The sequence below is a fragment of the Erigeron canadensis genome, chromosome 3 (assembly GCF_010389155.1).
Source record: "Erigeron canadensis isolate Cc75 chromosome 3, C_canadensis_v1, whole genome shotgun sequence".
Lineage (NCBI taxonomy): Eukaryota > Viridiplantae > Streptophyta > Magnoliopsida > Asterales > Asteraceae > Erigeron > Erigeron canadensis.
Genome location: NC_057763.1, coordinates 11,268,367 through 11,291,949, shown reverse-complemented (window position 1 = coordinate 11,291,949; position 23,583 = coordinate 11,268,367). Strand labels below are relative to the sequence as shown.

Sequence of the window (23,583 nt, the reverse complement as noted above, 5' to 3'; positions counted from 1 at the left end):
TATTATTATTATTATCTTATTGGATCTTTGCAAATAAGGTACACGTTTCGATTCTATTCTTTGTTAATTAATTTGATTGTGCATATATGTTTCGTTTTTTCCGTTACGCTTACTCGTGATTATATAGTTATTTATGTGTTCATATTCTAATAACTTTGACTATCTCCTATATATCTCATCTAATATTTTCCAGCTAACCAAGTTAGTACAAGTCAGTTTTATATTTTCTTTTTTTTTTAAAAAATTGATGGTTCAAGTATGATAACTTTTAAAGTTAAATTCTGATAAATTCATTGGGTAACATACATATATGTATTTAATTAGTAGTTAACGATAGTTAACATTTCATAGGCACTTTATTCGTATTAGAATCGTCGTTAGTTATAGATGGGCCTTGTTAGAAATTCAAAATAGTGCTTAGTTGTATTTCTTTATCTTTGTTATTTTGTATATGTAATATAAGGTTGAAGGGGAGCTTATGTATTTACTTAGAGTATAAATACCCCTCAAGCTTTAACCTTTTGTAACCTTTAGTCACATTTTTGATAATAATATTTCCAAGCTTTCCACACACACACAAGTCATCTCTCTCAATACACACACTAACACACACACATCCACCATTGTTATTCACCTTACTTCCGCACCCGAACACGAGCGATTTCTGCTATATTACATGTGGTATCAGAGCAGAACAACAATCTGTTGACGATCCAGAACGAATTCAATACAGATTCATTGAATTTTTGTTCAAATTCTTCTTCATCGTGTTCAAAGAAATTTTTGCCGCCATTTCTGTTCTTCAACAACTTAAATTTAATTTCTGTTCAATTTTCAAGTTTTTGTTCACAAATACATTCCAAATCATATTTCAAAACATCCTGTTAAGTTTCAGAATCAAATTCAAAGTTTTGATTAAAAATCAAAATTTTAGAAAAGTTGATCAAAATTTGATTTTCACAATTAAGTTGATTTGAGATATGGAATTGTTTGTAGGGTTGTGCGCGATCATTTTCTGAGCATCTTGATGTTTGGATCACATCCTAATTCTCAAAACTGAGTGAGAATTGATCAATTTTGTATCAAAAACCGTTTGTTTTGTCTATTCTGTTTGTATGTGAAGGTATACCAAAACGATCTCTGTTGGAGGAACTAAAACGATCTCCTTTAGATCGTTCTAGCTTTTGAGCCATTTTGAAGTTAAAACGATCTAATTTAGATAGTTCTAGCTTGTGTAATTCTGTGTGAATTGTGTGTTGTGTGGATCGTGATTCTGAAGTTGTTGTGATTAGGAATCACACTCTTCCTTGGGTAACTGATCTCCATGAGATTGGTTTTGCTCAAAAACTTCCAAATCATAGTGTTAATTTGCCAAATTTTTCAAAGTTTTCATACTTAGAAATTTTTCACCCAAAATTGTTAAAACGATCTAAATTTAGATCGTTCTAACTTTTCTTTACAAATTCCTCAAAACGATTTCTTTTAGAACATTTCTTTTTATTTTTTTTCTTCTTTCATCTTTATTCTTCATCACTTAGAAAATTTTTTCCAGATTCTAAAACTATCTAATTTAGATCGTTCTAGTTTCATTTTTTAAATACTTAGAAATTTTTTTCAAAAATCTAAAACAATCTAAATTTTTAGTTTCATTTTCTGAATCAAGTTTTTTAAGTTGTAATTCAATCATTTCAAATGACAACAATCAACATCAATTCAGACATTTCATCAAGAGAGGTACAAGTTTTTACTCAAACTGACTACTTGTCTCTTCAAACAACTGCTGATACTTTGACAATGCAAAATCTTACTTTGAAAACAAATTTGAAAATAGCTAAACAAGAGTTTGATAAACTTAACGAAGATTTTTTTCAACTCTCAATAGCTCATGATGCTCTGAAAGTTAACTATGACTCTTTGAAAGAAATGCATTTGTCAAGTAACAGTTCTCAAGTTGTTTCACCCAATGCACATTTAACCAATAAATGTCAAGACCTTGAAAAGACTGTCCATTCACTCAAGCAAACCATTGAGACCTTACAGCTTGAGAAAACCAATGAATGGATAAGAGCAAATGCAACACAAGCAGATGTTGAGTTTCTCACAAACAAAATGAAAGACATGAGACCAAATTGTGAAAAACATAAAAGACGGATTTCTGACTTAAACAGTTCTTGTTTTCTCAAAGGAGTTGAAATTGAAACTCTTCAAAAACAAGTTGAGGATTTGAAAGGAAACATTTTGTTCTACCAAGAGAAAATCTACAAAATAGAACAAAATCCTTTTTTGGATTTCACTGCTTATTACAATAAATCAAAGATTGATAAATCAGAACTTCTTTTTGGTTTAGGTTGTGAGAATCCAGCACATTTAGAGAAAATTCAAAAAGAAGATCTTGGTGCTTTGTATGATGAAAAATTTCTTCGCCTTGGCATGATTCAAGAATTCATCAGACCATCTGAGGATGATTTTGAGTCAGATGATGTTGAAAGACCAAAACCAACTCAAATAAACATTGATTATGTTGCTCTTAATGATACTTACAAGAAAACTCATAACAGATCAATTTATGAGTTAGAAGAAATAGACAACATTTCAGTGAAACAAAATGAGTCTCAACAAGTGTCTTCACAATCAATTTCTCACAGAGCTTATATTCCAACTATCATATTGGAAAAAGAAATTGAAAACCTAAAACAAAAAGTTGAGTCTCAACAAAAGGTCATTGAACATCTGAAAACTCAATATTATTCCCCAAAGGTAAGTGAGACCACCCCTACCTATATGATGATTAATCATAATTCTGATGATTGCTCCACTCCATCCAATGGGAGTGAGAATTCTACAAAAGTGCTGCAGGATGAAAGCTTCTCTTCTCAACAAATTCAAGATATGTCCAAAACAATGTTATCTTCATTTTTCAAGATTGAAGAGAAAATTCAAGCTTTGAAGGCTAAACGTCTTGCTTCTGTCAAAAAGGTACTTTCTTTTGAAACCCCTGTGATCACACCTAATGACAAAAGTAAAGTGATTTTAGAGCATAAAATTGAGATTCCTGAAAATCTTAAGGCTAAAGCAAAAGCATTGATTGAAAATATGACTACCAAAACTGGTTCTCAACCAAAAAGTCAATCAAAAATTGAAAAAGGAGTTAAACAACTTTCTTTCAAAAAGCCTAAAGTTGAATCAAAGAAGGAATCTAAATCTAAGATTGCTCCAACTTCATTTTACTCACCCAAAAGTCAGCTTGCACCAACTGTCAAAGGCAAAAACACCATTAAGGTTCATGTTTCATCTGTTTCTAGAACCTCTACTCTTAAAACTATCTCTAATAATAGTACAATATCCAAGATGTCAAAAACTAATCAAGTTTTCCTCACAAAAGAAAAATCTAAGGGTATAACTATTTATAGGGATCAGTATGGTTGGTTCACTGTCAAAACTCCAAAGAAACAGAATCCCAAATATTTAAACAATACCATGACCAATTTTTCTAATCAAAAAGGACCCATTCAACAGTGGGTACCAAAATCAACTTAATTTTTTTTGTAGGTAATAAAGGTCTGTGTTACGTATATCCACTTTGGAAGACATTCAACACATGATCCTGGAATGAGTTTCTGATCAAAGAAACCATCTCAAATAAGTGCTCATTTCCAATACGCTAACTTGCCTCTGCATGTTTTGTAAAAATCCTCTATCTCTCTAATTTCATTCATTATCTGTCAAACATTGTTGCTATGCTTACGTGCAATATGTTTTATATCATGCAATGTTTGAGGGGGAGAGAAAGGATAATTCATAAATCGAAGGGGAGTTTGTGTATTTGCACTATTTGATTAGAAACTCATTGTTATTTCAGAAAAACAAAATATAAAAATAGAAAATTTAAAACTCATAAAAATATTTTTGTTTGTTTTTGATTTGTTCGATTATTATTGTTTTAGAATTCTGTTATTAGAAAAAGCCCAAAAACAAGTCAAGCCCAATACCAATCAAGTCTATACCCGACCCAGATAACCAAAACCGATCCAGTCAGCCTAACTCGACCCATTTTCCTTTCTTTCTCTTTAAGGAGGGAAAAATCATTATTTTCTTTCTTATCTATTCACACTTACTTCCGTAAACTCACTAACACTCTCACCAAAAATCTTCATAAAAACTTTTTGTTGCTGATCATCAAAAGAAGTTAAGGGTCTTGTTCCAAATCGTTTTGTGATCATTTCTTTCCATAACATCATCAAATTTCAATCACATCCACAGGTACTATCTCGGTTTGGATGTAGATTTCATTTTTTCATTTTTTCTTGAATTTCTCATTTATGTTAGTACTTCTGTGTTGACTGTGTGAATTAGAAGCATGTTTAGGATATGTGTAAATGATTATTACATGTTTAAATGCTTTGTTTGATGATTTTGAAAATTCAAAAACCCTTCCCCCCTGTTCTTGAAAAAACATGATCAGAGTGTGTGTTTAAAAGGTATGATGCGTTTGTGTTCAGATAAGTTGTGTAATGATAATATTAGTTTCGCTAGGGATGAATGTTATGCCATGCTTAAATTGCAGTTTGATCCATTGAATGTAAATTTAGATGTATGTTTGGCTAACTGAAAAGTGTTTGGCAAAAATATTTTATTTTTGAGTTGTTTGATTCTAAAACGATCTAAATTTAGATCGTTTTGATTTCTAAACGACTTGGAAGTAAAATAAGTTTACCATTCACCTTTTATGTTCTTTTCATGTTATTTCTTTGTTAAACCCTTGAGACTGAGACCAAAATGATCTAATTTGGATCGTTCTTGGGTCTGAACGCTGTGTGGTTTGAGAAAGAGTTTGGAATTCGATTAATGGGTAACTGAATTCTTATGAATTCGGTTCGCTCAAATCTGATACTTGTAAGTGTAAGGAGAAATCATGAATTTGATTTCACTTTATATTTTTTAAGTGTTAGAAAATCTTTAAAAGAGAAGTGAAGTTTTTCTCAAAAGTTTTCCAAAACGATCTAAATTAGATCGTTTCTTTTTTTCTTCACTTCAAAAGCTTTTAACAAAACCTAAAACGATCTCTTTTAGATCGTTTTACTTTTTTTTCCCATACTTAACATTTTTTTTCTCTCTCACATGAGAAACTTAAAACGATCTCTTTTAGATCGTTTTACTTTCTTTTTCCATACTTAAAGTTTTTTTTCTCAAATAAAGGTTTATCACGATCTCTTTTAGATCGTTTCATCTTTAACTTTCCATACTTCATTATTCTTTCTTTAAATCTTTCAAAACAATCTAAATTTAGATCGTTTCATTTCCTTTTAACTGAGTTTTACTCAGAACGATCTAAATTTAGATCATTCTGATTTTTATACTTAGAAATTTTTTTTCTTTCAAAATTTTTATTTTACTTTTAATCTTGTGTGGTGTGACAAACTGTTTTGTATGATCATATAATTGTCATATATTTTGGAATACGAGGAATCGAACGCCTTTGTGTACTTCCTTATTATTCTCAAATATATCATACTTATATGATTATATCTTTTTTTCAAAGTTATATACATATAAAAGTATATAAGAGTCCAAAGAATTGATCGCCTTTGTGAACTTCTTTGTAAACTTATATATGGAAAATATGTATTTAACTATTCTGTGTTTATTTTCTCATAACAAATGATTTATAAAGGATACACTGAGTTGATCGCCTTTGTGAACCTCCTTGTATCTTATATAAATTGTTTGTGTGAACCTTGTTATTTGCTATTCAAATATTATTTTTCTGTGTGTGTTAAAAGTTTAATGTCTTAAAACAGAAAATTATAAAAATAATGGATCATCAATAAGAGGTTAGACATGATGAAGAGATTGCCATTAATGAATCAATAGAAGAAATTCTTACAGCCGGAAATTCCATCAATATGAGAAATAATCGATATCTGAATGATCCTTTCAATGCTCCTGGCTTCCCAATAATTTCAGCAATCTTCCACAATCATCCTCTTACTCATGCTCTCACAGTAGATGTTGATCTAGCTGAATCATATTTATTTGACATGTGGAGATCTATTATCTTTGTGCAACCACATGATCCATCTTCATCGGACTAAAGCCAAAGTTAAATCTCCAGAACTTCGTAGACAAGGCCATTTTCAATTTGAACTTCATTCTGGAGAGAATACATATGACTTCGAATTCAATTTAGATGATTTCAGAAGATATTTAAGGCTACCGGAAGCAAACTCAAATGGAAATGATTATGATGTATTTGAGTCAAATGATGTGATGTTTGCTGCCTTGATATCACTTGGTTATGATGGTCCTTTGACAAAAACAACTGATTTTAAGCTGAAGAAGTTACCAAGAATTTGGTACTATGTGTTTTCTGTTCTCAGCAACTGTTTACATCCATATACAAGAGGAATGGATAACTTGACCCAGACAATGCTGTACACATTTTATGGGTTTGTTTTCAATCAGCACTATGACATTGCTCAACTTATTTGGGATCAACTGATAGTTGCAGTAAATGGAAAAATATCTGCTCCCAAGAAGTATATTCCTTTCATAAGATTTCTCTCAGCAATTGTCCGAAGTATAACCAGGAACAAGAAGCATATTCCCAGACTTCTTGAAACAGGAAAAGTTGTTACTCATCCATTCAAGTTTGTTAGAGACTCTGGTATCCCTAACTATTCTTATTTGATTCCATCATTTTTACTTGATATGGTTCCCGATGCTGATAATGCCAAGAAGGCATATCTGGACTGGATTAGAACAACTCTGGGACCGGAAAGCCTCCCGGTTCATAACCAAGTTGTGCATAGGTTGCCAAGCGAGGGGTCTAAGAGGAAAAGAAAAGAGAGTGAGGGTGAATCCAGTTCAGGTAGGCCAAAGAGTAAGAAACAAAGAGGTGAAATGTTTGTGATAAAGTTGAGTAAGAAAGTGCATCAACAAAAGAAGAAGAAAGGAAGTTCTTTAAAGAAAAAGCAATTGAAAAGAAAAACACCAGTTGAACCTTCTTCTCCAACATCTTCTGAGAATACTATCTCTGAGTCTGGGACTCCAAGACCTATTCGATCACCACCTCCTAAAACTTCAAATATCAGAAGATCACCATCACCACAAAGACATTCTTCACCAATTCAAACAACTCCACTACCAGAAATTCTAACACCAGAACCCCCAGCAATGCCTCAATCACAATCAATACCAACTCAAATTCCTTCATCAACAATTTCTACAACTGTTTTCCTATCTCCTCCACCGACATACTTTCAAGGCCGCAGGAAGCCATTCCTGTTAATATCAAAAAGAAAACATTCAAAAGATCTCGCTTTGAGTATGATCGTTTTTCCCGAGCTGAACTAGAAGATATGGCTGATTCTGATATTGATTCATCTGATAATGAAGCCAATCAATTTGCTGATGATGTAATGGACATCCCGGAGGAACAAGGTGGAAATGAGGGAGGAGTTGAAAATGTTAGAGAGGATGAGCGGTCCGGGCTAGGTATAAGGCATAAAGAAAACGTTGGCCTTCCATTAGTCCAAACCACATATAATCTCCGGGTTCGACCTAGGATAGAAGACAAGAGCTCCCAACTCTTGCATGGTGAAACCTCCACTAGCCATTCGGAAGTCTCTCTACAGACTGACGTCTCATTTCTGCATGGGCAAAATCCACGTAATCCATCCCAGTCTCCTTCAGAGTTTGTGGATGTTGAAGATAAAGAGACAACTGCCCCTCTCTTGACTTTCGTTTCTGCACGTTTGTCTAGTACCCCTAGGGCACTTACACCGATTGTTGTACCATCTGCACATCTAGGTGATGCTGCCGGAACAAACATAGAGAGCTCGGCTTTAGTGCCCTCTCAAGGATTGTTTGGAAGTCCTTCCATTGCTAACATTATGCCAGCTTTGAACGAAGGCACCCGTGTAGCTGAATTGGCTCAGCGACAGTTTGAACTCTCCCGAGCTCGAGCAGTTGCTGCGACTATTCGTGCTTTGGGTTTAACGGTTGATCTAAGTGACACCGGTGTTATGTTTGTCCACTTTCCAAAGGATTCTGGTTGTGAAGCCGAATCATCAACTGTTGTTCAAACTCTTGAACCAACAGGAAATCCTGTGACAGTCATGATGTCGTCAGGTCACTCAGTAGAACCACTTGGAACTACTGATGTGTCAGCTTCTGTTACTCCTGATACTTCAATTTCTGAATCTCCAGCTGTTGTAACATTATCTCTGATTTTTCGTACTCTTGTGACTCATTTGGTTGAAGGGATTGAACAAGAACAAGAAAGTGTATTACGTACTTCAAGATATACTATTACTGAGCTTGAACAACAATGTCGACCGACCACTATCTTAAGGAGTCAGGATGATCAAAATCCGGATGATCAACCCGAGGGGGAGAATGTTCAAGATAGTGGAGAAGGTCATAATACAGCACAAGAAGCAAGTGTTCAAAATACAACAGAAGGAAATCAAGATCAAAGTCAAAGTGTGGATATTCCTTCATCATCTCAAGCTCATCAAGTTCACAATTCTGATTCAGATGATCTGCCTCCACTTGTTAAATACATCTCTCACTACTACTCAACTACATCAAGTTCTGATCAATCAAGTGATCCTGATCCATTTCAACCAAGGAATAGGACTGATGATGACAGTGATTCTGATTCGGATGATTCTAATGATGCTCCACCAAGACCAGCTATGTCTCAAGAACAATTTGAGAAAGATATCTTTGAAGAGATTGTCTATGATCTAAGAGATACAAATAATCTTGACACTCCAAGAGAGCTTAGCATGGGTGTTACACATCCAAGAATCACTCGTGACAAAATCTGGCAAATCAATGAAGGGTATTTTTATGAGAATTATGCACAAATGCTAGATTTAAATGTCAGACCTGAAGAGTTAGTATGAAGGTCAAGATACATTGAAGAAAGAGCCTTCCAGATTTACTGCTCATCTGAGGAAAGACTCAACATGACCTTGAATAGGTTGAGATCATTCTTTCTTTTCAGACATCAAAATCAAAGGGATGTATACTTAGAAATGATGAATGCTGCAAACACAGTAAGAAGTGAAGAGTGGTATAATCAGTTCCAGAGTCCAATCACAAGTGTGTTGACATTGATTGCTCCTATCAAGTATCAGAACCAAAGACTTGTCCGATTTAGAGTTCAAAGAGCTGATGGTCACATTTATGCTGTTCATGAAGAATCTTTCCAATACTTGCCAATCTCTGACATCCTCTTTCTCTACAACCAGTATGCTCATTTGATTACAAAGACTCCAGATCAACTCCTTGCTTATGAAGCTCTGAAGAGTCACATTCAGGCTTTAATCAGGTATTATGAGTTTAATGATTTCCAGATTGGTCTAGAAAGGAGAACAAGAAGAATTAATCTCACGAGACCAAATCAGAGAGCAGGAGGTTATGAGTTGAATTCTTATCAGATTGGAGATCCAATAGAAGAATTGGATGGATTTGTGTTCATTAACAGCTTCAGAGGAAAAATCTTTGTCCGTGCATCTGATTTTCCCAAGTATTCAGATGGCACTTTGAAATATTGCTTATTCTTCCTCAGAGCCATACATGATAATCCTGATCCTAGTGAAAATGAAAACATCCAGATTCAAAGAGAAAGACACATAAGAAGGATTCAAGAAACAATTGATATGCGTCAAAGAATTAGAGATCTTATTGCTGCCAGAACTATTAGACCAAGAGAAGGAATCATTCATACTGAGACAGGTTCATGGGTTCTTTGGAATCCAAGTCATGAACGAGGTCCTCATAATATTCCTCCAGTTAACTTTCAAGATAATATCAGATTGCCCGATGAACGTCCAGAAGGTGCTAACTAGCATTTCATTCCCAAGAGGTATTGGAATGACTCTTGGAATAGTTACAAGAAAAGAGCTTTTTGGAATTCTATGAAAGATAAACCATCTACATCAAAAGCAGCTCAAGATTACAAGAAAAGAAAGAACAAGAAAAGACGAGCTGAGAAAAGAAGGAGGAGGAACAGGAGGAACTGATAAAAGACAACCAAGCACTAAGGGGGAGAATGTTAGAAATTCAAAATAGTGCTTAGTTGTATTTCTTTATCTTTGTTATTTTGTATATGTAATATAAGGTTGAGGGGGAGCTTATGTATTTACTGAGAGTATAAATACCCTTCAAGCCTTAACCTTTTGTAACCTTTAGTCACATTTTTGATAATAATATTTCCAAGCTTTCCACACACACACAAGTCATCTCTCTCAATACACATACTAACACACACACATCCACCATTGTTATTCACCTTACTTCCGCATCCGAACACGAGCGATTTCTGCTATATTACAGGCCTGCTTCGGTTCTTGCAAAGAAAGAAGAGAGTGAGATCAGAAGCAAATGGTTCAGAGAATAGCCACTCTGATAAAGAGGTATATATTAAGCTCGATACATTTTTTGTATAAATCAGGTACTCTTTTCCCCTGTTTTGGATTTTAAAGTTCTTATTTTTCCATCCGAGTTACAACAACAACAACTGTACTCAATCCCTGAGTGAGGTATGGGGGAGGTGAGCTGTAGACAGTCTTACCTCTACCTAGAGGTAGAGAAACTGCTTCCATAAGGACCTCCGGCCAAGAATAGGTAAAAGCCGTATAAGGGTAAAGTGTTTATACCTGTCTGTCGAGAAAAAGTTAAGACGATATACCTGTCAGCTGTGTCCGCTGGATATGGCTACCTGACGAGTAGGGAAGAGTAGCAAACATACGGCCTAAAAAAATACCTTACATAGTACATAAGATCTAGCAACCATAATACGCAAATAACAACATAAAATGTAGGAACATAATAAACAAAGTCTTCAGCAAGGGGCTCAAACAAGAGGGATGTAAACCGCTAGGACAACCAAACCTATACGCAAGAATTGACAAGACTAAGGGGATTAAACTATTTCTAAACAACCTACGTAGCAAAGTACCTTAGGCTACTAGGCCAAACTAATCCTAGTCTACTCACAAAAATGCTCCAACACGACAAAGGTAACCTATACACCTAGTCCTTTACACGCTAACATTAGCTGCCTAGCTAGACATTAACTTAGACTAATCCTAGTCCTCTCCCAAGCACCCAAACCCCTAAACTAGTCCTAGTCCTCTAATTAACTCTCATCGGTCATGTCCTCCAACAGGCAAAGCAATTTGGGGCAGCCAAGAGTAACCTCCCCCCTCGATTTTGGCCTCCCTCCACTCCGGCCAAAACCTCTACGGAGGTTACTGAGAACCAAAGTCTAAGAAAAACAAAAAAAAAAAACAAAAAAAACAAAAAACAAAAAACCTATTCCCATATGCCATACACTCACTGTCCAACCCCTTCCACCAGAAAACTCCTCCATATCCTTTGGTATTCTGTCTTTCCACCTCCGTCGGCCTACCTCTTCTCCTGTCAGGTTAAAGCCTTCTATTGCCTTGAGTCACCTATGTTAGGCCTACCTCTCCCGGCCTAACCAACACAAACCACCTTAGGCAAGGCACAATGGGAAAAGGATGTCAATCGAAGTCCCGCAAAAGACAAACCCTAACCTAATCCTATACTCTAATCCTAGTTCTCCAGGCCGTCCTATCCGACGTCATGTCCTCCGACAAACCAAGCTCTATTAGGTCCTTCGCTAGTCGGTCCTCCCACCTCATCTTTAGCCTTCCCCTTCTTCGTATGCCTTCAACGTGGATAGACTCCGCTCTCCTTAGTGGTGCTGTTCGATCCCTTCTCATAATATGGCCAAACCATCTCAAGCGCCCTTATTTTAGCTTGTTAATGATGGTCCCTACTTCAAGTTCGACTCTAAAAACTCCCGTGGGGATCCTGTCAGATAGGGTCTTCCCGCAAGACCACCTTAGCATCCTCATCTCTGCCACCTCTACTCGAGATGCTTGGGCTTTCGTCATCGGCCAACATTCTGACTTATATAACATAGCCGGTCTAATAGCCACTCTGTAAAACTTTCCTTTCAGTTTTAGCGACATCCGCTTGTTGCACATGACTCCAGAAGCTGCTCTCCACCTCATCCATCCAGCTTGGATTCGATGTGTCACGTCTTCGTTTACCCCCCCCCCCCCCCCGATTTGTGTATCACCGATCCCAGGTATCTAAAAAACACCTTCGGACCCAATACCCGCTCCCCAATGTGAATATCCTCATCCCCATTTTGTCTTATTTCCTGTTTATCGAAGTCACATCGTAGGTATTCAGTCTTCTCTCGGCTCACACAGAGACCATTGTCTTCAAGGGCTTCTCTCCATTTCTCTAGCCTACGGTTTAGCTCCTCCGTCGATCTTGCAATCAGTGCAATGTCATCGGCAAAAATCATGCACCACGGTAGTTCCTCCTGTAGGCCACTAGACATCTCGTCTAAAATCAAGGTAAAAAGGTATGGGCTAAGCGCTGAACCCTGGTGAAGGCCCATTTCTACCGAGAAAAGCTCTGTGCTCTCGTCGCCCTATCGTACATATCCCTAATAACACTAATGTATCTCCTAGTAACTCCTTTCGCTTGGAGCGTCCTCCAGATAAGCTCTCGTGGTACACTATCGTACGCCTTATCCAAATCTAGGAAAGCACAATGTAGTGCTTTTTGTCTTTCCCTATAATTTTCCATCAGGCTTCTGGTGATATGGATAGCCTCCATCGTCGACCTCCCTAGTATAAAACCAAATTGGTTCTCTGCCACCTTCGTAACTCATCTAAGCCTCGTTTCGATCACTCTCTCCCAGAGCTTCATAGTATGACTTAGGAGTTTAATGCCCCTATAGTTGCTACAACTCTGCACGTCCCCCTTGTTCTTATAAATAGGTATAACCTCACTAAGTCGCCATTCTTCTAGCATTTTTGCACTCGTCCAAATCTTGTTGAAGAGGCTTGTTAACAACCTTATCCCCACGTCCCCCAGGCATTTCCATGCCTCAACCAGAATTTGGTCAGGACCTACTGCTTTGTTTCTCTCCATCTTCTTTAGGGCGACCCTTACTTCCTCTCGGCTGACCCTTACAATTCTCCCCGACCCTCTCCCATTAAACAGGTTGGCGAAGTACTATTCCCATCTTTTCCTAATGTCTCCCTCCTTCACTATGCTCCGTCCATTTTCGTCTTTTATATAAATGACATCTCCTAAATCCCTACGTCTTTTCTCCCTTGCTTTAGCGATTCTGAAGATTTCATTTTCGCCTTCTTTGGAATCTAGTTTCCTGTACAGTTCTTCGTACGCTCTTTCTTTTGCTATAGCGACAGTCCTCTTTGCTTCTTTCTTGGCTTCGTAGTACCTCTGCCTAGCCAAAGACCAGTCTTCATTTGTCCCGTTCTGGCGGCTTTTGACAAGATCCTTAAAGCAACTAAGTTTTGCCGCGACCTTGGACTGGACCTCTTCACTAATCCACCAAGATTCCCTACCCACTCTCCGTTGTCGTTCAGTTTCTCTAGTTACTCCTAGTACCTCCTTTGCCGTCTCCCTCATACCCTCTGCCAAGAGTGTCCACAACTCGTCAGCTTCCATGTGCGAACCGTCTCTTATCTCCTTTGTGAACCTCGAGATAGTCGTCAACCTAAACGTCTCTGCTGCTTCACCCCTCAGTTTTTTCCAGAGGATTCTTGGCTTTACAGCCTTCTCTGTCTTCGTTGCTCTTCTACTCAGGAGCAAATCTATTACCAACAGTCTATGTTGGGAGTAGCCCGCCTCTCTCGGGAGTACCTTGCAATCTTTGCAAGCCCTAAAGTCGCCTCTACGCACCAAGAAGTAGTCGATTTGAGTTTTATTTAGGCCACTCTGAAAGGTAATCAGCTGAGAATCCCTCTTTCGGAAAAAAGAGTTCGCAATAACCAGATCGTGCGCAATAGCAAACTCCAAAATCGAGCAACCCTCATCGTTCCTTACTCCAAACCCTAATCCCCCGTGTACACCCGCGTAGCCGTCTGACTCTGCTCCTATATGCCCGTTTAAGTCTCCTCCTAACACTAGTCGTTGGTCAACAGGGCAACTCCCCACAAGCTCATCCAATGAGTCCCAAAAATTCTTTTTCTCTCCTGCTCCCTGGCCCGACTGGGAGCATACGCGCTGATCACGTTTATTGTGTCCTCTTGTATCACCAATCTCACCAACATCAACCTATCCCCGTGTCTTTCCACTTGCACAATGAAGTCATTAAGTCGTTCAGTCATGATGATCCCCACTCCGTTTATCGACTTAGGCGCTCCAGAGTACCATAGCTTGTATCCGTTCTCCTCTCTACTACTATTCTCTGTCCACCTAGTTTTTTGAAAGCATGCAATGTCTACCTTATATCTAGTCAGAGCATTACCTAGCTCTAAAAACTTTCCCTTAAGGGTGCCTACATTCCAACACCCGAATCTAAGCCTAGAGGTTCTCTTTACTCTAGCATTAACCCCCTTATGCCTGCCTGCCCCTAAATCAGAAGGACATAACCTCACATAACTATTAGATAGCGACAACTTAAACTAAAACTCAACAAATAAACGCAACAAACAAACAAAATAATAGGAGCAACAATATACGATAACTCAAAGGAGATAAGGATAGTAGTACTCCAAATTAAAACAAAATTTATATATCACTTTTATATAGCTAATATTAAATCAAGATGATAGTTAATATTAAAAATGATAATAATAAAAATTAAAATAAGTGGTTGCAATATGGCTGTAATTTTAAAAAAATTATGATTAAAGAACCAAAGATAAACGCATATAATTATATAACTTAAAAATGTAACAAATATATATTTATATATAAACGAATTAAAAAAACAACTTATATATAGCAATAATAACAAATTGACAAGAAGATCCTAAAGAAAAAATATATAAGTAAATACCTGAGAAATTGAGGAATCAAAAGAGAGTAAAATTGAGATCAATCACCAGTAAATAATAAATAAATAAATAGATAATAGATAAAAGATTAATAATAATAATTAAGTGATTAATAATAATAATAATAATAATAATAATAATAATAATAATAATAATAATAATAGATAAAAGATAAGTAAAAGGAACGAGTGAGTGAGTAGAAGAAACAAGTACAAGAAAGTGCCAAAAACAAGAAAACTAAGAGCAAATGCTTTACACTTCGAGGAGATCTTGAAGTCCGGCAGGTGGATTTTCCGGTTAGCCGTTGAACACCCAGCGGTAACAACAAAAGTAGAAAATTGTAATATATATATATATAGAGAGAGAGAGAGAGAGAGAAATTGCAAGCAGTTGCAATTGCTTCAGCCCAGTACATTTTTGGAAGACTAGATTCAGCAAGCATACTCTTGGCAGCTTCTATCAGCGTTCTGTTCTTTCTTTTTACAACTCCATTCTGCTCTGGAGTGTGTGCTGATGAGAAATTCTGGGAGATGCCAGTGTCAGTGCAAAATTTTTCCAGAGTTGCATTCTGGAATTCTGTTCCATTATCACTTCTTAACTGACACATCTTTCGCTTATATATGAGTTCAATTTGCTTGATAAGAGCGATGACTTCAGCAATAGTTTCATTCTTTGATCTAAGAAATATTAGCCAACAATATCTGGAGTATTCATTAACAACTACCAGGGTATATTTCTTACCAGCACGAGTCTGAACATTCACTGGACCAAAAAGGTCCATATGAAGCATATGAAGAGGTTCAGATATGCTAAAATTCTGTTTCGTCTTGAAACTGGTGCGTTTCTGCTTACCTATCTCACATCTTGGACATGGCCTTTCCTTTTTTAAGGAGACAGAAGGTATCCCATCTGCAAGTTGTTTTCTGGACAACTTGTTAATATTTTTGAAATTTAAATGGGATAACCGTTTATGTCATAGCCAGTTTGTGTCTTCATCAGCCTTGGTATAGAAACACTGCTCTGAAGGAGAGCTTTCCATATCCATCACGTACATATTCCCTTTTCTGGGAGCAATCAGTACTACCTTCCAATCCTTATTAAATACAATGCCCTGAGAGATGTTAAATAACACCTGGTAGCCATCATCACACAACTGGCTCACACTTATGAGGTTATATTTCAAACCATTTACATAAGCCACCCGACTGAATTTGACTTGACCATTATTCAGAACACCATATCCCTCAGTCTTTCCAGAACCATCATTTCCAAAAGTAATAGAGGGTCCGTCTGAAACTACGAACTCCTCTAGCAGGGTCTTAAATCCGGTCATTGTCCTTCTAGCAGCGCTGTCAAGATAACAAATATATATTTTTTGATCGCCCTGCACATCCACCAGATTATTAGTTTAAAGGTTTGCAAACCCATCGACTGATGGGTTCTCTGGATCCACAAGGATGGATCCCCGCTGGTATCTGGTTGATTTCACTTTCAAAAATAGTGGGTTTCTCAGTAAACACCACTGGAACTGACAATTTTGAAACCTTTTTCTTTTTCTTATCAACAAGTGTGCTCGATTTTTCTTTCTTGGAAAAAGGTTTTGTATTTTGTTTAGGGCCAGATGAAGTACCCTCAAAATTGTTAATTCTTGCATTGCATCTTTGAACTTGATGAGCCAGTAGTTGAAACTGACTCTCCAGCCTTAACAAAATAGTTTCTTCAGATGACACCATAGCCTTTCTAGATGACTGTACTTTTGGCTTAGGTGGAGGAACAACATTCTTCTTTTTTCCAAAACCTAGGGTTCTTTAGAAGATGATTGAGGCAAATGTTAATTCTACTTAACCTTCTTGATTGGAGCATTCATCTGGGAAGCTCCAGTCTTAACCTCAGACAATTGAACAAGAGGAATAAAACAAGTTTTGGGTGTTGTTGGTTCATCATAAATAGTGCTAGGTTTTAACACTTCAGGCAATCGGTCAACAACAGGTATTAATGCAGCAACATTGACATCACCCCCAGATATGCACGTTTTTGGGAGGGGTACTGGTTACGTGCAGCATCATATGGTTTCTTGGTCTCAAGCCATGACTGGATAACATGTTTTTCTTTTGTTAAAATATTTTCCAGTTCTTCTTTTTCTTGGACCAGTTGTTCAGTAACCAAAACTTGTGCTTTGAAAGCGAGTTCAATATCTTGCAATTCTATTAACTTTGATTGTAAATTTGCCATTTCAGAAATTATTTGACATTTCTGAACGAACAGTTTCCACAAACATTAAATCAGAGTTTAAAGCTTCCTCAATGTCCAATTTTAATTCAGGATCAATTTCTTTGTCATAATCTATTACCTTCTTAATGACAATGTCCACCCATCTTCCAGATGTGACATCTTCTTTCACCAGATGCTCTTCATCAGCTAGAACCATATAACAATAATCTCTTTCCTCTTCATCATCAACTGATGAGTCATCAGAGGGAAACCATTCTTCTTTAGCCACCATGCATTTATTATTATCTTTTTCTGCAGACATGAGAGCAATTTGAGCCTTAAGCTTTTTGTATTTTAATCTGTAGCTATCATCAGGCTTGTTATAAGAAGTTGATGGACCAGATTGAGAGACAAACTGATTGGACTTGCACTCTTTCATGAAATGACCTTTTCTGCCACACTTAAAGCATGTTAGATTGGTCTTGTCAGTGGAAGAACTGGGTGCATTGTGTCCAGTGGGTCTTTTAGCTATGGCTTTGAAACGGTTAAACGTTTTAGCCATCATAGACATCAGATCATCACTATCAGTTTCATCATAATCTGGAGAGATATTATTCATGACTCCAGAATCCATTAATTCAGACATCATCTTCTTCATTGAAAATACATTCTCGGAAGACATTAGTGCTGTACATGGTGGTTCAGTATGACTAACCATAGGGGAACTACTGGAAGCATGATTAATAGCATCTTTTTCTGCCTCAATTCTCTGGGCTTGATTCTCTTCAGTGAATCTGAAGGCTCCATACAATGTTGACAGAGTATGAGAGTGCAAGGTTTTATCTTGTCTCAAGACCACGATCATATGAGACCATTTAAATGGAAGAATATCACAAAATTTTTCAAGAAGTATGTCCTTGTCTTTTTCTACCCCAAGCCCTTTCAACTGGTTTATGATAGACATAAATCTGGTGTAGGTACCAGTTAATGATTCAGGGTAGAGCAAAAAATGACTCGTACTTCTTATTTAAAGCTACTTTCCTGGTAACAATAGTATCATCACCACCTTCATACTGGTTCACTAGCTCATCCCACATGCTTTTAGCACTGGGATAAAGCACTAGTGTGGGAACAAGAGCTTCAGGAACGGCCCCGAGGATCATGACTTTTAAGGTAGTGTCAATATTGACCAGTCTCCTTTCCTCTTCAGACCAGTGTTCCTCCCTCTTTTCCCTGCCAGATCTTGCTCCAGTTGGATCAAGAAGTGGATTGAGAGGATTTCTAGGAATATAGGGTCCTTCATTTAAAGTTTTAAGCATATTCCTCTCAATACCAGTAACATGTAATAACATCCTAGCTTTCCACGTGCCAAATTCATCACCATTCCCACTGAATTTGGGAACAGGAGTGTTTGAGTAGTGCACATGCACGTGTGGAGAAGCAGGAATAGGAGGTGGTGGTGGTGGATTATTGTTAACATGGTCATTAGTCTGCTCAGTTTCATTTATGGGTGGAGGTCCAGTATTTAAAGGGTTTCTTTGTGTATTCTCTGGGTTGGCCATCGAGAAAATGCAGATCTAGGCAAGTATGTTAGCCTTCTGCTCTGATACCAATTGTGAAGTCCCTCACTCGATGGTTTAACCCACAAGTGTAGAATACAACAAGTCAAGTAATCACTAGATAGGACTAGTATTAAACGTCAAGTAAGCACTAGATTGGATTAGTATTATAATAAATATAAATGCAAGAATATATATAAAGTAATACGTACTTAAGCAATATAAAGATAAGCAAGTAAAGTAAATGGTGAGACACAATGTAATTTTTCAAGTGTATTTTATTTATTGATGTTAAATAAAATACAAGGTTGTTGCGGAACAAGATATCACAAACTAAGTATCTAAACAACCTATGAATTACAGGTGATCTAATTTTGCTAAATAAACTCCTTGATCGAAATACTTAAAGTTGTGAAGTATAACTGTTTAGATTGAGAATATTTGAGCAAAGGCACCAAATTGCAAAAGTATGTAATTTGGACGAGGAAGTGACTTGGTATTTATAGGCAAAAAAAATAAAATATAATATTCTTTTTGCCGTACAAATATGGTTATATGCATTTAAGAAAATTACTTTAATTCACATGATAGTGACTTGTCTTCTAATTAACCAACCACCTTTACATGCGTGTAAGGCTTTTAACAAAGGACAAACGGATTGTCCGGGTAAAGGCATGTAAAGGCATAAAGTCAATTCCTCGTAATCAGTGTTCAGACTTGTAAGGTCTAGAATACTGAAAAGGACTCCAGTCAGGAGATCTGGTAAGTCTTCGAGTGAGCTCCGTTGTTTGTTAGACTTCTTTCTTCAGACTTCAGTCTTCGACTTCAGTGAGAATGTTCTTCAGTGGAAAGATCTTGACTGGAGTGAAGTCCAGTGAACAAATCTGGTGGAATCCAGATTCCTGTACAAGTAAGTTGTTCACTGGTCTTCACATAATTTCTGGAGAAATCTTCAGAGGGCTCCAGTAATCACGTCTGGAGCGAGTCCAGTAAATCTGGACCTAACAGTGAAGTCGAGTGAGCATGTTGATACTGATGAGAATGATTGCCCACTTCCAAAAGTTATGATTATAGATTGTAGATTAAAGGTTAAAGTCTGAATCTTGATCATAATTGAGATATTCATTAGGAATATGTTCAAAAAATAGAGATTTAAAGTTATGATTTCGTGGAGTGCTCTGCAATTAAAGAAGCTAGCCTTTTGTTTAAGGGGTTTGTAATATAAAAAGCTTTATGGAAATAATTGATCATGATACTAATTTAGTTGGGTGTACTGTTGGGTATATTAATTACATGAGTAGAATACGTTTTTTGTCAATGGTAGATTTAGATGGATTTAGTGGTTAAAATTCTTATATTTAAAATGATTTAGGAGCTCTTATATAGTAATATGTAAATGGGTTGAGACTTCCAACTCTACAGCATTGCATATGGTCATTATCTCTTTTGTTTTGTCTTAATTTCTTTGGGATGAGCATACCTGTTATGAGAAATTTGTTTCAATGATGAAACTTGGTACATACTAGAGAAGAACATTAAGGCCAGATACTCAGGAACGATTCAACAATCTTAGTTTAAAGTTAATGAAGTATGTTTCATTAGATTTGGTTAACAAGGAATGTTGCTGCTGTTTCAAGAGTTACACATTTTTATATGTCAAGTTTATATACACATCATGTCTGATCATTTAATAAAAATGCAAACATGACATGTTGCTTATATAGTAGCTCAGTTTGCAAACAATATTCTACACTTTTGCAATATAAGAAATTTTTTTTAAACTTGCAAATGTTAATTCTTTCTCCTTATCGAAAATTCTTAAAATCGTTTAAATCAACAGGCTCACGTTTTACTCAGGATCTAAATCTAGTAGATTCCCATAGCAAGTCGGTCTTGTTATGAAATATTCCTATTGTATTCAGTTTGATTGATCGGATTGGATCCAGTTGATCCAGATTCATTTATGAATAATGAATACATTTCTTGATATTATAGAAACTAGGTTATTACAATAGCGGTCTCTGGATAAAAGGACATAGGAGATTGTATGCATTGATATACACTAGTGGGACTTTTTGACCAGTTTTGTTTCTTTGGCTATTGATTTACTATACAGTTTTTTGAAACCTTTATATGCCTTCAAACCCTAAACCCTACAACTTAAGAGTTTAGGGTTTGAAGTTGTAGGCGGTGAATCGGGTTGAAAGTGAAAGTCGCCAAAAAGTGGCGGAATGCTCTCGAAACCAATTCACTTGAGTGAGACAGAGGAGAATGGAATTTCATGTGTAGGGGTGAAATCCGTAAATATACGAAGGAACGCCAAAAGCGAAGGCAGCTCTCTGGGTCCCTACCGACGCTGGGGTGCGAAAGGATGGGGTGCGAAAGGATGGGGAGCGAACAGGATTAGATACCCTGGTAGTCCATGCCGTAAACGATGAGTGTTTGCCCTTGGTCTACGCGGATCAGGGGCCCAACTAACGCGTGAAACACTCCGCCTGGGGAGTACGGTCGCAAGACCGAAACTCAAAGGTATTGTGAAACCTGAGGGGGAAGTTACATTCTAAAACCCTAAAATCTAAACCCTAAAATGCTAAAGCCTACAAATGGGGGACGGATATATACGATACGCTTAAGGCTAACCCTACGACTTCAAACCCTAAACCATAAGTTACACTGTAAAACCCGGGGGAAAAGTTACATTCTAAAACCCTAAAATCTAAACCCTAAAATGCTAAAGCCTACAGATGGGGGACGGATGTATACGGTATGCTTAAGGGTTTAGGGTTTGAAGTCATAGGGTTAGCCTAGGCTAACCCTATGACTTCAAACCCTAAACCCTAAGCTACATTGTAAAACCCGTGGGGAAAGTTACATTCTAAAACCCTAAAATCTAAACCCTAAAATGCTAAAGCCTAAAGATGGGGGACAAATGTATACGATACGCTTAAGGGTTTAGGGTTTGAAGTCGTAGGCGGCTAACCCTATGACTTCAAACCCTAAACCCTAAGCTACATTGTAAAACCCGAGGGGAAAATTACATTCTAAAACCTTAAAATCTAAACCCTAAAATGCTAAAGCGTACAGATGGGGGACGGATGTATACGGTACGCTTAAGGGTTTAGGGTTTGAAGTCGTAGGGTTATGACTTCAAACCCTAAACGCTAAGCTACATTGTAAAACCCGAAGGGAAAGTTACATTCTAAAAACACTGGAAAATCTAAACCGTAAATGCTAAACCGTAATGGCTAAAATTTATGGGCCAAAGGCCAAATAGTATTTACATATCTGATGAAGATTACGTATTTGATGGAGGTTAAAATTCTAGAGTACGGAAGGTGTTTCTAATACGAAACACATTGTGCTTCGGTTCAGGTAGTTCTTGCAATGGCCATACATAAGATGTTTTAAGTCCAAAACACATTGTGTTCTGGTTTCGAGAATTCATAAATGGCCATGCATAAGATGTTTCAAATCGAAAACACATTGTGTTTTGGTTTCGAGAATTCATAAAATGGCCATACACAAGATGTTTCAAATGCAAAATACATTGTGTTTTGGTTTTGAGAATTCATAAAATGGCCACACACAAGATGTTTCAAATCCAAAACACATTGCGTTTTGGTTTTGAGAATTCATAAAATGACCATAAACAAGATGTTTCAAATCCAAAACATATTGTGCTGCGGTTTCCAGTAGTATTGCTAATGAAGTAAAAGTTGACATTTGAAAGAAAAACTTAAAGAAAGTATCCATTACTTGGAAATCTGGAAACAACCAATTTAAAACCATAACATCCAACAAATTTCAAAATCACTGTACTAAACATCTCAACAAAGTATTGGGCTCAAAACGATCAGAAGACCTTATCAAGTAAAAAGGTTCAATCTAGAATGCAAAAGCATGAAACATGAAGTACAAAATGATTTTAAACATATTCAAAAAATAATATCACTAGAATTTATGTTGGTTACTATCTTCTTGAGCTTCAATAACAAGGCCTCTCATTTCATCTTTGTCATAACTACCAATGAAGTCCACTGTTGTTATGTAATGTAAGATGAACACCAATCTGCCAAAATATGTAGTTGAAATCTGGAAAATAGGACAAAATACTCGATGAATCCAAACTGTTTTCTTAGCAATGTATGTTGGAATTTCCTAGCAATCCAAATTGGGTATTAGCTTAAAAGCTTCTGCAGCAAAAATCAACGTCCTAATTTGATGCTTCCGCCAATTTTTGCAAACCAAACAATGTATGTTGATTAAACTAATTTACTTGAGAATGAAACATACTCTTACATCAGATAATGGGGTTAAATTTGCAAAATCCTTAAGGAAACTCTATATATCTAAATCACTAATGTTGCCATTTGAGCTAACTGCCACAAATGGACAGATAAAAGGAAACACATGATATCTTTTGCCACTTCTTAAAGTTGTAATGATACTTTGTAGACAAAGACATGTACTAAAACATAAAGCCTCACTGATGTGAATTTATCAACATAGTTGTGTTTCATGAATGACATTCTTTCATGTTCGACACATTTCTGTAGAAAGTTACGCAAAGGCTAATAGATACTAAATAAATTCCTTGTATATAGGGAGGCAAGAACCGGTACCATTTGGATAATTGAAACCATAGTCGACAGGTGACTCAATAAGTAGCACCACTATTAACCACCGCTGCCATAGCAACTCCAACCAGCACTAGTGCAGCAGTACCATCACTGTTATAAAGCAAATACTATTATCAAGACTTTAACTTTTTCGATTGGGTTAGATTTACTTGGATAGATAACAAATTTAAGTTATGTCCTACGGGAATCATTCAGTATTTTATTAGATCTTGAAGTGTTCCATTCGGTTTCATTAAAAAAACTTAACCAAAAAGAAACATATATATTGTATAAAGGCTCAAGGAAACAATGGCTTACTTAATA

The 23,583-nt window shown here is 36.6% G+C and overlaps 1 protein-coding gene across 1 annotated transcript; it reads right to left on the bottom strand.

Moving 5' to 3' along the window:
* Positions 1–13,077: 13,077 nt before the first annotated feature.
* On the bottom strand, positions 13,078–15,477 carry LOC122591493. The gene is made up of 3 exons (XM_043763758.1): positions 15,474–15,477; positions 14,316–14,443; positions 13,078–14,145 (listed from the first exon to the last, which is right to left on the bottom strand). Exons 1-3 carry the CDS (start codon positions 15,475–15,477, stop codon positions 13,078–13,080), a joined length of 1,200 nt encoding a protein of 399 aa, XP_043619693.1.
* Between the last annotated feature and the right edge of the window lie 8,106 nt (positions 15,478–23,583).